The sequence below is a fragment of the Peromyscus leucopus genome, chromosome 4, assembly GCF_004664715.2.
Source record: "Peromyscus leucopus breed LL Stock chromosome 4, UCI_PerLeu_2.1, whole genome shotgun sequence".
NCBI classification, from domain to species: domain Eukaryota; kingdom Metazoa; phylum Chordata; class Mammalia; order Rodentia; family Cricetidae; genus Peromyscus; species Peromyscus leucopus.
In genome coordinates, this window is record NC_051066.1 from 97141371 (window position 1) to 97155328 (window position 13958).

General features: G+C 44.0%; 1 protein-coding gene across 1 annotated transcript in view; it reads right to left on the bottom strand.

The window, feature by feature from the left end:
• The window catches only part of Tgm7 (transglutaminase 7), a 46510-nt gene extending 32867 nt beyond the window's left edge, over window positions 1-13643 (bottom strand). Inside the window, exon 1 of the mRNA XM_037204446.1 lies at window positions 13541-13643. Within this exon, the coding sequence (XP_037060341.1) occupies window positions 13541-13643 (103 nt within the window). The remainder of the gene's footprint in view (window positions 1-13540) is intronic.
• Window positions 13644-13958: the final 315 nt, after the last annotated feature.

A 13958-nucleotide genomic window follows, 5' to 3' on the forward strand; every position in this document is an offset into this window, starting at 1 on the left:
AGAGAGTGTATTGTGTCTGACCTTTGTCCTACCTTAACTATAGCTGTGACCTGACAACACATTTTCATCAGGAATAGCTCATGTTCTTCTCCAGGACTCTAACCTGCTGGGCATTCACACATGTTCAGTCTTAGAAAAGAGAGGATATTGGTGGAGAATAAGAGCCTATTCCTGAACTCCTTGCTGTAGGGAGGTGGAGGCAGGAGGATTAAGAATTCAAGGTCAGACTGGGCTATATAGGAAGATCCTGTTCCCCCATAACAATAACCTCCCTCCCACACAAAAAAAATAAAAGAAATAGACACACACACCTGTAAGCAAACCTTAACCACTGGCACCCAAGATTTGTTGGTCAATATTCTCCTGGCCTCCTTTAGGGAAGCCATTCTGAAGAGCCACCTGGCTCTTCAAGGGTCCTCAGGGGACTGAACTCCATATGTCCATAGCAGTGACCACCTTGAGGACACATTAATTGTGCTAATAAAAATTTATCTTAATAAGCCACTAATCTGTTGTGTATGAACTTATGGTTTTGATACAATGAACAAATGGAATCATATAACATATGCCTTAAGGCTTTAGTCCATCACAGAGGGAAGTCAAATCAGGCCCTCAAGGCAAGGACCTGGAGGTAGAACTGAAGCAAAAGCCATGAAAGACCACTGCTTACTAGCTTGCTCCCCATGGCTTGCTCAGCATCCTTTCTTATACATCCCAGGACCACTTGCCCAGGAGTGGTACTGCCCACATTGGACTGAACTCTCCCATATCAATCATTACTCAAGAAAATATCCCACACACTTGCCTTCAGGCCAATCTGATGGAGACATTTTCTCAAATGAAGATCACTTTTCTCACATGAACCTAGCTTTTTTCAAGTTAAAAACAAAAAACAAAAAACAAATAACACCAGTCATAGCCATTATTCAGATTAAAAAAAAAAACTATCCAGGGATTGTGTGACGTCTCCAGTCACACAGGTGGGTCCAGGTTCTTGAATATATATAGTCTTTTAATCTGCCATGTGACTGCCTTGAAGGGTCTTACCCATTCTCCACAATAAATATGGCTTTCTGACCTCCCTGTTTGGCATTCCTAGAGCAATAGTTTCCATTTGCCTTCAAAGAACTCATGCTTATACCCACAGATAAGAGCGGCTCTCACCCCTCATAAGAGGAGCCTCTTTTTGCATCAGACAGAGACAAGAGAGATCCACAAGTGGTTAGAATCGCAGAGGATGAGTGAGAGAGAGGCATGGGGTGCCTCGTCCCATATGACACATCTATAACACATCTAAGGCTCAGGGAACGTCATGGAGAAGCCTGAGAACCAGGACTGCTGGATGATCCTGTCTTCTGGACAAGCATGCTGTTCCCGTGAACTTGCAACAATCTGGTTGCCTGTGTGAGACCTGCCAAGGACACACCGGCCAACCTGCCAACATGGATGGAGGAGAACTCCACAAGGCGCCAGCCTCAGAGGAAGAGCTGCAGGCAGGCGGTGGCTGTGGAGAGAGGGAGGACCAGTTTTGTTTGTTGTTTTCTGTGCTGAGATCTCAATCCTAAGTGGTTATCTCTAAATGCATGCAAACAAGAGTGACACTAATGGAACTCAGTGGGTTGTGTATATAACACAAAAGTAATTAAGAAGAAAAGATCATAAAGCCAGAGGGAGTGGTTAGCAGGGGAGCGGAGGGCAAAAATTATTCAAATATGGTATATTAATGTATGAAATACCCAAAGTATAAAAAAAAAGAAAATGAATAAAAACAAAATGTGTAGGGGGGAAAAGAAGCATGGCTCTCTGCTCGTCTTGCTGGCTGCCAAATATATCCTCTAACTGAAGAAATAGAATAGTACACGTGGTATTTCTGTGATCAGATATTGTCTGGGACCAAAGGCCCCTCTGATGCCTTGACAGATAAATCCCATCCCACGGCTCCAGGCTTCCTAAGTCCTTGTCACAGGCCCTGAGACTCCACCAGCGTCTGACAATTCCCAGCCTATTGTTTGAAGATGGTTCGGCTCCCCTGAGGAATGAACCCAAGCAACTCCCAGAACAACTTTTAAGCTAGAAGAAAAGTGTTCAGACTGGGTGATGGAAAGTTTATTCAGCGCCTGACAAGAAATCAGGTTGAGATCATTATGAGTCAGTTTTCAACACTGTTAATGATTATTCTGGCTGAGATTTTTGTTGGTCGGAAGAGACTGCAAAAATCATTAAGGTAAGGTGTGGCTGTTTGCTAATCTAGGCTAACAAAACCCCTGTCTGTCCTAGGCAAGAGGCCAGGGCAGCATTTAAAGATGGCTACACAGTTGTGCCACTTTTTCAACACTTACCAGAAGCTCCAAGTGAGTGATGGCTTTATCCCTGGAGTCTGGTTGTTTGGAGTGCAGAAAAAGAACTTCACAACTTCTACAAACAGCTTGGTCTGGTTTAGAGGCTCCACCTTCCCCTCTGACCCTTCATGACTCCATAAATAATTACAAATGAATGAGTTAAGTGGAACCCCCAGAGAGGAAGAAAGTCAAGCTATTTTCAAAGATTTACTTTTATTATTTTTAACTATATGTAGATGTGTGTGGACACATGAGTGCAAGTGAGGCAGGTAACCTTCCTGGAGCTAAAGTTCTGGACAGTTAGGAGCCACACGCCACGGGTGTTAGGAACTGAACTCTAGAAGAGCAGCAAGTGCTTAACCACTAAGCCATCTCTCCAGTCCCAAAGCCCAGATCTGTGTCCGAGGGAGGGGAATCTTTGTAAACAGTATCCTGAAAGGAAACTGGACAGCTGTGGTGCTCGGTGTTCTAGAATAAGATAAGGTGCTAGGAACGTTCTGTGATGGTTTCAGCAATGCGTCAAGGCTGAGTGGTAACCAGTTGCTGCATCCTATTAGCATCATTGAGCAAACTTCAAGCTTCAAAACAGAAGCTGTTTTGCTCTGTCCAGGCTAGAGATTCACTCAGCTCCTCCAAAAATGATGCTGTTGTCTTGAGTGGTAAAAAGCCTCTCAGCGTTTCACTACTAAGACAGATGTCATTTTTTCTGTGTGGATAGTCACCTCAGGATCTGAGAGTCAGGGCCCGTTCTTCACTTCTGGTCAACAGCAAATAGCGTTATCAATGTAAGACAGAAGCTTCAAGAAGTGTGGTTGGTAAAACAATAATGGCATGTCCAGATGAGAATAACTCTCAGGCTAACTCATTTCTCAGTACAAATCTTCGAACTTTGTCAGCCCAGTTACCACCCCCTGCGTGTGTGTGTGTGTGTGTGTGTGTGTGTGTGTGTGTGCACATATGAAGATGTACATGTGTGTGTACATGTGAATGGGGAGAGACTGGGATCCGGAATCTTCCTTGATGACTCTCCATCTTATTCCTTGAGTCAGGGTCTCTCAGTTGAACCCCTGTCTGCCTTCTGAGTGTTGGAACTGTGAACCATGTTCATATAGCACTTACTTATGTCTGGATGTCTGAACTCTGGTCCTCACATTTGGCATCAAGCACATGTATCTATAGAATCATCTATCTACCCCACCCCACCCTATCCCATTATTTTTAAAGTTAAGATACAGGCAGGGCACCCAGGGTTACACCAACCCCAAGAAATACTACAAATTTCTACCATAGTTCCATACTTAGGTGATTGTTCTGAACAAAAGAACAATGGTTCTTTCTGATGGCCGTGACAGAAACTGCTGTGACAGAAACCAGTGTCTTGCTTATTTGATCTTAGTATACCATGACATTATGGCTCTATAAAGTGGTAGAAGCAATAAAGGGTTATGCGAGGTTCAGTTCTCAAAGTCAACAGAAGTGGTTTCAGGTTGCTGGATTGACAATGCGGAGAAAGGAGTTTAGGCTTTTCAGGGGCAGGGTTGACGCTGCCTGTATGGCTAGTCCGACCAGCAGCACATTCCAGAGATTGTTTTCCTCAAGTGCTGGCTTGACTCTTCCAGCCTGTGAAATATAGCAGTGTTACCCTTACAGAGAGATTAAATATAGTGTGTTTGGACTGAATCCACAACTCAGAGGTTGTTGTGGAATATTACTTCAACTACGTAAAGATGTGTTACATTTGTTTATGTTGCAGAATATTACTCTAACTATGTAAAGGTGTGTTACGGTTGTTTATGCTGCATTTGTTTAATGATGTAAAGAGTGTTGCTTTGCCTGCCTAAGGCACCTGAGTGGTCTAATAAAAAGCTGAATGGTCAATAGCTAGTCAGAGGATGGATAGGAAGAGCTGGCAGGCAGAGAGAATAAATAGGAGGAGGAATCTAGGCTGAGAGAGAAGGTAAAAAAAGAAAGGGAGGGAGATGTCCAGGGCCAGCCAGGCAGCTGCCAGTCAGACATAGAGGAAGCTGGAAAGTAGGACATACAGAATGAAAGAAAGGTAAAAAGCATGAGGCAAAACATAGATGAAGAGAAACAGGTTAAAATAAGTTATAAGAGCTTGACTGAATGTTGGTGGCAGACGAATAAACAAATTGGATGAAAAAAAAAGTCATAAGAGCTAGTGGGACAAGAAAAAGATAAGGCATAATTGATAATAAGGCTCCATGTGATGATTTGGAAGCTGGTTGGTGGCCCAAAGAAAGCCTGCTACACAGAGCTGCCTTGACATTGGATGATGGCAACAGTCTCAATCCTGGGTTTGAATTCTTTCTCTGCAATTGACCTGTGTTCACACAAACAAATGACCTCCTGTGTAAACCTTACCCCCATCCCCCTTCTTTTTCAAGACAGGGTTTCTCTGTGTAGCCCTGGATGTCTTGGAACTCTCTCTGTAGACCATGCTGGCCTTGAACTTAGGATCCACCTGCCTCTGCCTCCCAAGTGCTGGGATTACAGGTGTGCGCCCCCACCCCTGGCACCTTTCTCTTTTTTAAAGGGGATATGATTACTATCTCTTTGCGGTGTTGTGAGGTCTACAGGAAATGGCACAACAAAGCACTCAGACCACTAGGTCCAGAGTCAATAAGTACAAGTGATTATGCCTGCCTAAAATCGCATATTGACTAGAGAACAGAGGCCCAGCAAGTCAGAGTGCTTCCTGCTCTTGCAGAGGATCCAAGTTCAGTTCCCAGCACCCGTAACAGGTGGCTCACAGCTGCCTATAATACCCAGCTTCAGCAGATCTGATACCTTCTTCTAGTCTGTGGGGACCTTCATGTGTACACACACACACACACACACACACACACACACACACACACACACACACACACACACACACAAGAATAAATCTTTTTAAAATTCATTTATGTTTCCCTCTCTCATATGTCTCATATATTGCATCCTGATTGAAGTTTCTCCTCTCTGCTCCTGCCTCACCCCCTCCCCCAAACCCACTTCTCTGTTTCCCTTCAGAAAAGAGCAGTCCTCCCGGGGATCTCAACCAAACACGGCATGATAAGACTAGGCACAAATCTCGTATCAAGGCTGGATGAGGAAATCCATGGAAGAAATGAATCTTTTTAAAAAATCACACTGCCCTGGCTTTGCTCTCTCCTCCTTATTTTTGCAGGAGGAGTCCCTGGCTAGGCTGCTCCTTGGGCCTGTACTTCCCTACCATTGCTGGTTCCATTGCTGGGTAGTTAGTTCACCTTCTGTCCTGAGGCAGTTACTATCGGCCGCCCTCTCAGCAAACAACGCATTCATTTATTTTGTGGTAGTGAAGAGGCAGAGCTATAGATTGCTGACACTATATTTGATATGAGGAATAAGGATGAAGGCGTCTGCAGAGTAACCACAGGCCTCAGTTTTTTTGGTGATATTTTGTTTGTGCTCTAACAAATAAAGCTTGCCTGGAGATCAGAATGTGGAGCTAGCCACTAGTTGGCCATAGAAACCAGGTAGTGGTGGCACACACCTTTAATCCCAGGATTAAATCCTGGAGGTGGAGACCAGAAGTGATATGGCTGGGAGGAGAGAGGACTAAGGCTGGAGGAGACAGGAGCTTGGCCCTTTCAGGCTGAGGAGTTGAGGTAAGAGGCAGCTGTGGCTTGCTCTTTTGTCTCTCTGATCTTTCGGCATTGACCCTAATATCTGGCTCTAGGTTTTTATTATTAAGACCAATTAGGATTCGAGCTACAAGTTCTAGCTTCTAGAAATACAGGAGCCGCACAAAGGACTCATTTCCACAAAAGCTGACAATGTATGCTCTGCTTTAGACCCTAAATTCACTTGTCATTTGGTAGATCTCTGACATTACGGAGAGAAATTGTGCTCTCATTTTTCTTATTGATCATCCAATGCAGAGAACTTGAGCTAACACAAATAGTGTATATCTTTTAAATACTGAAGATTGATTTTACTACCTCCTGTGCATTGACTTGAAAAGCTCCCCTGTCCCATTAAGTTCTATCTCAGCTCTTTGGAAATGAATTTGTAGATGCTGTGCTGATGTATTCAGAATATCGCTAGCTAAATTCATTTCTGCAAGGTCATTTTCTCTTCTACTGCGTCTCTTTTCCGACTTTCCATCAACAGCAGTCTCTGTCTCTCTCTGTCTCTGTCTCTCCTGTGTGTACGGGGGGGGAGGCGGTAAAAGAACAATCTTGGTGTCGCTCTCCATGTGTCAGCCACAGTTTTGTTTTTTGAGGAAAGGTTTCTCACTGGCCTGGGAACTTGCCAAGTAGGCCAGACTGTCTGGCCAGTGAACCCCAAAGACCCACCTGTCTCCCCAGTGCTGGGATGATGGGCACACCTCCACCATACCCAGGGCTGGGATGATGGGCACACCTCCACCATACCCAGGGCTGGGGTGTGGAGGTGTGCCCATCTCCTCCATACCCAGCTTTTTAGATATTCTTTCTAGAGCTCAAACTCAGATCTCAGGGCTTGCAAGACAAGCACTTTACCAACTGACAAGTCTTCCCAGTGCCCGCATTACCATTTCCTAATCTCATGTGCTTGATATGGTCTCTGAGCCTTCCTTCTTCCTTCCCCAGTGGTGAGGAGTCACCTTGTCCTGTTAATGCACTGTGGCCAAGGAGCCTGGTGAAAACCCTGGACTCCGCTCTCAAACTTCCTGAGTTTGATGTTATTCCTCCCACTTGTAGCCATGTGGCCATGCATAACCTCCCTATAAGTCCATTCCCTCATGCAGAATAGGGAAAAAACCAAAAGAACACTATGGTGATATTTTATTTGTGCTGAAATGTGATTTTATTTGTATGTTAATAAATAAAGTTGCCTGGGAGTCAGAGCTAATAGCAAGTCATTTAACAGAAGTCTGGCAGTGGTAACACACGCCCTTAATCTGATCACATGGCAGGCAGAGTCTGTGTGTTCAAGGACACACGCCTTTAATCCAAGTACCAACCATAGAGACCTGGAGGTCTGTATAGACAGGCAGTGACGAAGAAGTCATGTGGTTGGGTTTAGACCAATGAGAAGGCAGAACAGAAAGTCAATAAAAATACAGACACACAGGAAGTAGGTCTCTTTTCTGAGGTGAAAGACGGCAGCGGCTGGTAAGCTAAAGGCTATTCGCTAGTGCTCTGACCTCTTGGGCTTTTAACTCTTTATTTGGCTCTGTGTTTCTTATTTAATAAGGCTGTTTAGAATTACATCTACGGAACACTGGCTGGGATAATCAAGTGAGACGATGTTTAGCATAGGGCTGGCACACACTTAGTCTTGGGTGCAGTCTGCTGATGATTTTATTATTTCAAACGCCTGGAATACGTTCCTTCCTTTGTTTTTATTGCCATAGCTCTGCTTTCAGCTGTTACTTTTAGCCTGGGTTACATACATTGCTGCTTAGTCTTTTGATGATTAACCCCAAAATTTTCTTTTCAAGATTCACTAAAGTTATCTTCACCCCCTAGAAAGCAAAAAGAAAAAGAGAATATAGATATGAGATAGATCATCGAATCTACTCTGAGAAAAAAGATAAAGAAATAATAGGATAAATAGGTAGATCACTGAATCTACACTGAAGAAAAAGGGGAAGATATAAAAATGACAAAAGGTAGACTAATGAATCTATGAAAAGAAAAGAAAGAATATGGATATGATAAGATAAAAAGGGAGATTATGGAATCTACTTTTAAAAATGAACTACTTGTTTTAAATAAGATAAGTAATGAAAATTTTTTGGTCTGAGTTTATCAGATGTTACTGGACTGGACATTGTAATATATATAATGGAGTTTTTTTGTCTGGATCTGTCAAATGTTAATGGACTAGACATTGTTAATGTAATCTTGACTGTATATTGCATATACTTATTGAAGATAGTTTTTCTTGTATTAGTTATAAGCTTTTTTAATTTTAGACAAAAGAGAGGAAATGTGGTGGTATTGTGTTCCCCAAAATATTGTGTACTCTAATAAATTTATTTTTATTAGAAAATTTGCCTTTTGACTCTCCTCACCCCATCCTGCACTGTACTTCTTAAAACACCACGGAAGTCTCCAAATCAGGGCCCATAATGGTTCCCTCCTTACATCTATGGCTTCCAACCTGCATTTTCCAAGCTTTTGAGAATTTACGCTGCCCAGCATCTGTCTGAGTGTGTAGTGGGTGATGGAGGGCGCAGGCTCTGGGACTGTTTGCTAATTATGTAACCTGTGTGTCTGTCACTGTATGCCTTTGGTTAGTTCAACCAACAACAGCTCAAGGGTCTTTTTTTGTTATTGTTTTGAAACAGAGTCTTGTGGTTTCCCAGACTGATCTCAAATTTATAAACCTTCTGCCTAAGCCCAGGATTGTAGCATACACAATCATGCCCAGATATAATCTCTGCCATTGCATGAATCCTAAATATAATAAAAACCTGCAGCCAGATTTTGGGGTAAATGCTAAAAGATCAGAAAGACAAAGGAACAAGCCACAGCCACTTCTCATCTTACCAACTCCACGGCTGATCCTTCTCCACGAATCCTCTGACTGAATGCCTCTGAGTCCTCAGCCAAAAGTGGGTTGTTCCTGTCTCCTTCCGCCTTATATTCCTCTCTCTACCCAGCCATATCACTTCCTATCTCAACCTTCCTAGTACTGGGATTAAAGGTGTGTGATCCCAAGTGCTGGAGTTAAAGGTGTGTGCCACCACTACCTGGCTCTGTTTCTCTTGAGACTGGATCAATCTCATGTAACCCAGTGTGGCCTTGAACTCAGAGATATCCAGATGCATCTCTGCCTCTGCCTCTCAAGTGCTAGGATTAAGTTGTGTGCCACCACTACCTGACCTCTGTGGCTAACTCTGTGACTGACTCTGTCCTCTGATCTTCAGGCAAGCTTTCTTTCTTAGATTACAAATATATCACCACACTCTGCTCTAAACATGACAACTTACTATTAATTCATTACTGATTTTAGCTTAACTAAAATCACATAACCATTTGTGTGATTAAAATTTTAGCACGCTTATTGTGCTATGCTCTAGTAATAAAAATATTGTATTTGTAGCCGGGCGGTGGTGGTGGCGGCGGCGGCGGCGCGGCGGCGGCGGCGGCGGCGCGCGGCGGCGGCGGCGGGGCGGCGGCGGCGGCGGCGGCGGCGGCGCGGCGGCGGCGGCGGCGGCGGCGGCGCACGCCTTTAATCCTAGCACTCGGGAGGCAGAGGCAGGCGGATCTCTGTGAGTTCGAGGCCAGCCTGGCTACCAAGTGAGCTCCAGGAAAGGCGCAAAGCTACGCAGAGAAACCCTGTCTCGAAAAAAAAAAAAAAAAAAAATTGTATTTGTAAATGCAAATTTGATAAATTGGGGTATAGACTTTTTTTTCTTTATGTATGATTTCTTTATGTAGCCTTGGTTGTCCTGGAACTCTTTCTGTAGACCAGGTTGGCCTGGAACTCACAGAGATCCACTTGCCTCTGCCTCCTGAGTGCTGGAATTAAAGGCATATGCCACCATCGCTGGACTCTACTTTTTTTTTTTTTTCTCCGAGACAGGGTTTCTCTGTGTAGCTTTGAGCCTTTCCTGGATCTCGCTCTGTAGTCCAGGCTGGCCTCGAACTCACAGAGATCCACCTGCCTCTGCCTCCCGAGTGCTGGGATTAAAGGCATGTGCCACCACCGCCCGGCTGGACTCTACTTTTTTAATTGAGTATTTGGGGGACCGAAGAAAGGAGTTAGCTCATTTTTTTTTCTTAATATACACTGTCTCTAATTGATTCATAAACAAGAATGATCATCTTGCCTAGCTTTCTGTGAGGTAGTAGATATATAAGATTGGGACTCTGATGGAAGCCTAAAAATGTGAATAAGCCAAGAGGCAGAGGGTTGTGCAATATCTCAAAACCATTCTTATTACAATTTATTTAGCAGCTTTAATCTTCCGGTTAGATAGCATATGACTTTGCACATAGAAATGAGGACAAGTCTTTCCTCTATTAAACTTACGTTGAGAGTTACATACCAGGTCATGCCCAGTGAAGCACCACAGCATTCTGGGAAGCTCCTGCATGTGCTCACAGGCATCTTTAATTGCATGTTCCTGGTCTTTCAGATTAGTTTTGTGGCCAAGTTAACTCATTCTATCTCCAAAGGATATGGGGTAGCCATGGACCATTGTCAAGCAAAGGGAGCCGAGGATCAGCTGGAAACTGCAATCAGCTGGAATCTGGATCCACTTCATAAAGCTAGCTGGCGAGATGGCTCAGAGGGTAAAGGCATTTGCTGCCAAGACTGATGAACCTGTTTAGCCCTTGGTACCCATATGGTAGAAGGAGAGAACCAATTGTTGCAAGTTGTCCTTTGGCCTCCACATCATTGCACTCCCATGTGTGGGTATACACAACACACCCAGTCCCCACCCCCATACACAAATAAGTAATAAATAAATAAATAAATAAATAAATAAGGCTAGGAACGACATCAGGAAGTCTAGCCCCCTTATTCAGGCTAAGGAAGCTGATAAAAGCATTGGGGCTGGGGCTTGGGGAGATGGTGCAGTAGGTAAAGTGCATGAAAAGCCTACAGAAAGCCTGGCCTGTCAGTGTACATGTCTAATCCCAGTGCTCCTACAGTACGATGGGAGGTGAGGACAGAAGACTCCCAGGAGGCTCAGGAGCCTGCTAGCCTGACATACACAGCAGCAAACAACGAGACCTCCTCAGACTGTAAAGTGAGGTGCTGATTCTCCTGTGTGGCTACTTTGGGGTGACTGTGCTCTGTAAGTAAGCCCCACAAACTCATTGGTTCCCCAGGGTGAACTCTCTGCGCTTGTACTTTGACATATCATTGGGACTTAGGAGGAGGGTGAAAACATTGTTCACATCTCTCCCAGGGAAGCAGTTTTCACAATAGTAAGGCTTATGTTTGTTATTTGAGACTGGGGTTTTGATGTGTAACTGCCTTGTCTAGAACTTGTCACAATCCACCAGTCTCCCTCTCCCAACTCCTAGGATTACAGGCATGGGCCGCACTCAACAAGCTTACTGTAGCCTTGGTGTCAAACTAGACATTCCTGGATAGTGCCTATGATTAGGAACCCACCCTAGTAACTAGTTCTCATATTCATCAAATCTCCACGGAAAACTTACTTCTCTTATACAAGGAGAGAGAGGTTGGTTACATTTAGGGGTACCTTATGGAATGATCTTGAGAGTAAGAATGGGGTGCTGGAGGTTGAGTTTGTGATCACAAAATGCACAGACAATAGATGAGGACTTCAAGGTCTGAAAAAGATCATGAAAGAAATACCTGGGTAAGCTGGGTGGTGGTGGTGCTCGCCTTTAATCTCAGCACTCAAGGTGGAAGGTTGAGGGGAGAGGCAGGTGAATCTCTGTGAGTTCCAGGACAGCCAAGGCTACACAGAGAAACTGTCTCAAAAAACAAAACAAAAACAAACAAACAAACAACAACAATGAAAACCCTGGGTACTGGAACAGATGCAGGGGAACATATCTGATCCATCTCCCTAAAGCCACTCAGAAGGATTGAAGTTGCAGAAAGATGAAACCTGGACTAGTGACAGGGTCCTAAGTGATGGCCAGGAGATGAGAAGATAAAGAAGACAGGAAAGTCTGGCAGCAGGAAGTCTGGGACACGCTGATGACCTGCAAGCATCATCATTTTACACTATCCCCAAGGGAGGAATGGGACAGAGGCAGCAGGAAGTTAATCAAGCAATGCCACACACAAGGAACACAGGGCATTTCAAGAGCAAGACAGATGTAGCACACAGCAGCCTTGAGACTGACTGACAGATAGCTCTAGACTCTTCAGGGGGAAAAGCCAAATTCCCAGGAAATGAAACCTTAACTCCTTCAAGGCCCTGGCCACCAGCCCCAGACTGGCCTTGCCAAGTCTGCTTTTGGGCAAGGACGCACAACCAGGTTCCTTTGGTTATTTCAACAGTGCCTCTGGGAAAGGGTTGGACTGCCCTGGCTCTCAATGGTGGACATTAGTTGAAAACCCCAGACAAGGAAATGTTAGCTTAGCCTCTGAAGAACATATCCAAGAACAGTGATGGGTTTGTTGTTGCTTTATAAAGCTTCACAGATTTTCTTGTTATCCTTGCTTATCTTCTCTGCATCATTCCAATCTTAGTGCATGAGCAGCCAAAGCCAGCGCTACAACAGTTGTTCTCAGTCTTTTCTTTAAAAAAAAAAAAAAAAAGTATATGGGTGTTTTGCCTGCTTGTATGTCTGAGCACCACATGCGTGCCTGATGCTTTTGGATGCCAGAAGAGGGCACCCGGTCCCCTGGAACTGAAGTTACAGATGGTTGTGAGCCACCATGTGGTTTCTGGGAATTGAACTCAGGTCCTCGGGAAGAGCAGCCAGTGCTCTTAACCACTGAGCCATCTCTCCAGCCTCAAACCTTGTTTCCTTATTACAACATGATACGCTGCTTAGGAGACCCAGAGTAAAGATTTTCTTTCCTTAATAGTTTTCCTGGTTGGGAAGGAAAAATCATGAAAAGAAAGACAATCACTAAAATTAGCTCTCAAAACTATCCCAAAGCCCGAAAGTAGAATTTTGAAACAAAAATATTCAAAAAAAAGAAACAAGGAAGAAGTTATATCCAACTTCAGTTCTCAGTGTGGTCCATCTCACCAACTGCTGCAGACTGCCATTAATGAAAGTAACCCAGCACATACAGAGTTAACCAGTACATCCAGAGTGCTGCTCTGAAGCCAGGAGCACATGCTTTGGTAAAACTACTCAATGTTCTAACTAAGAAGAGTTTAAGACATAAATAATTTAACTAAGCATGTTGCAAAAATAGGGTTGAAGTTGGAAGACATGCTAAATCTTATAATTACTTCCAGAAAACACAGGTTAGTTCTCTTGAAGGAACAAGCCCAAGCCTAATTATCCATAATGAGCTGCCTGGCAGTGTTCAGAATAGGCCCTCTGCTACACTGATTTGGTTCTGACGCACACCGACATTCCCTTGATGACCTCCCTGTACCTTTTTATATGCACAGCAATGAAATGATAATGATTGATGACACTAGCCGAATGAAATGGGTTTGTAGTCAGGGCTGTGGTACTATCTGCTACACAGGCGAGAACACTAATTTCCTAACAGTCTCCGTTGACTTGCTCCTGAAAGCTGGAGGTAGGCTGTGCTAAACTTACCAACGGGAAACACACCAGTCATGCTGCTGTCAATCACCGAGCACGTGGCCCACCGAGAGTCTTGCCAGATGCTGCCTGTATTCCAAGATTCCTGCCTGCCCATAACCAGTGACTTTACAGAAAGGTCCATTATGAAGTCTCCTGTTAGTTTGGCATCAAGTTTATGTTAAATTACAATCCTACTCAGTTTCTATACTAACTACCCTTTACATCCATGTTACGTGCAAAGTCAACAAAAAACATTTAGAGTAAAGGGACTCCATGTCACAAAGTGCACTAAGATTAGTGCTTAACAATAATCAGCTGGACACTTACAGAATCTCAAGACACTATCATATCCAAGATCACACTAGCCCAACAGCTCTATGAAGTCACTACCTCCTAGTTATGAAGCTCACGTTATATACAACATACATGA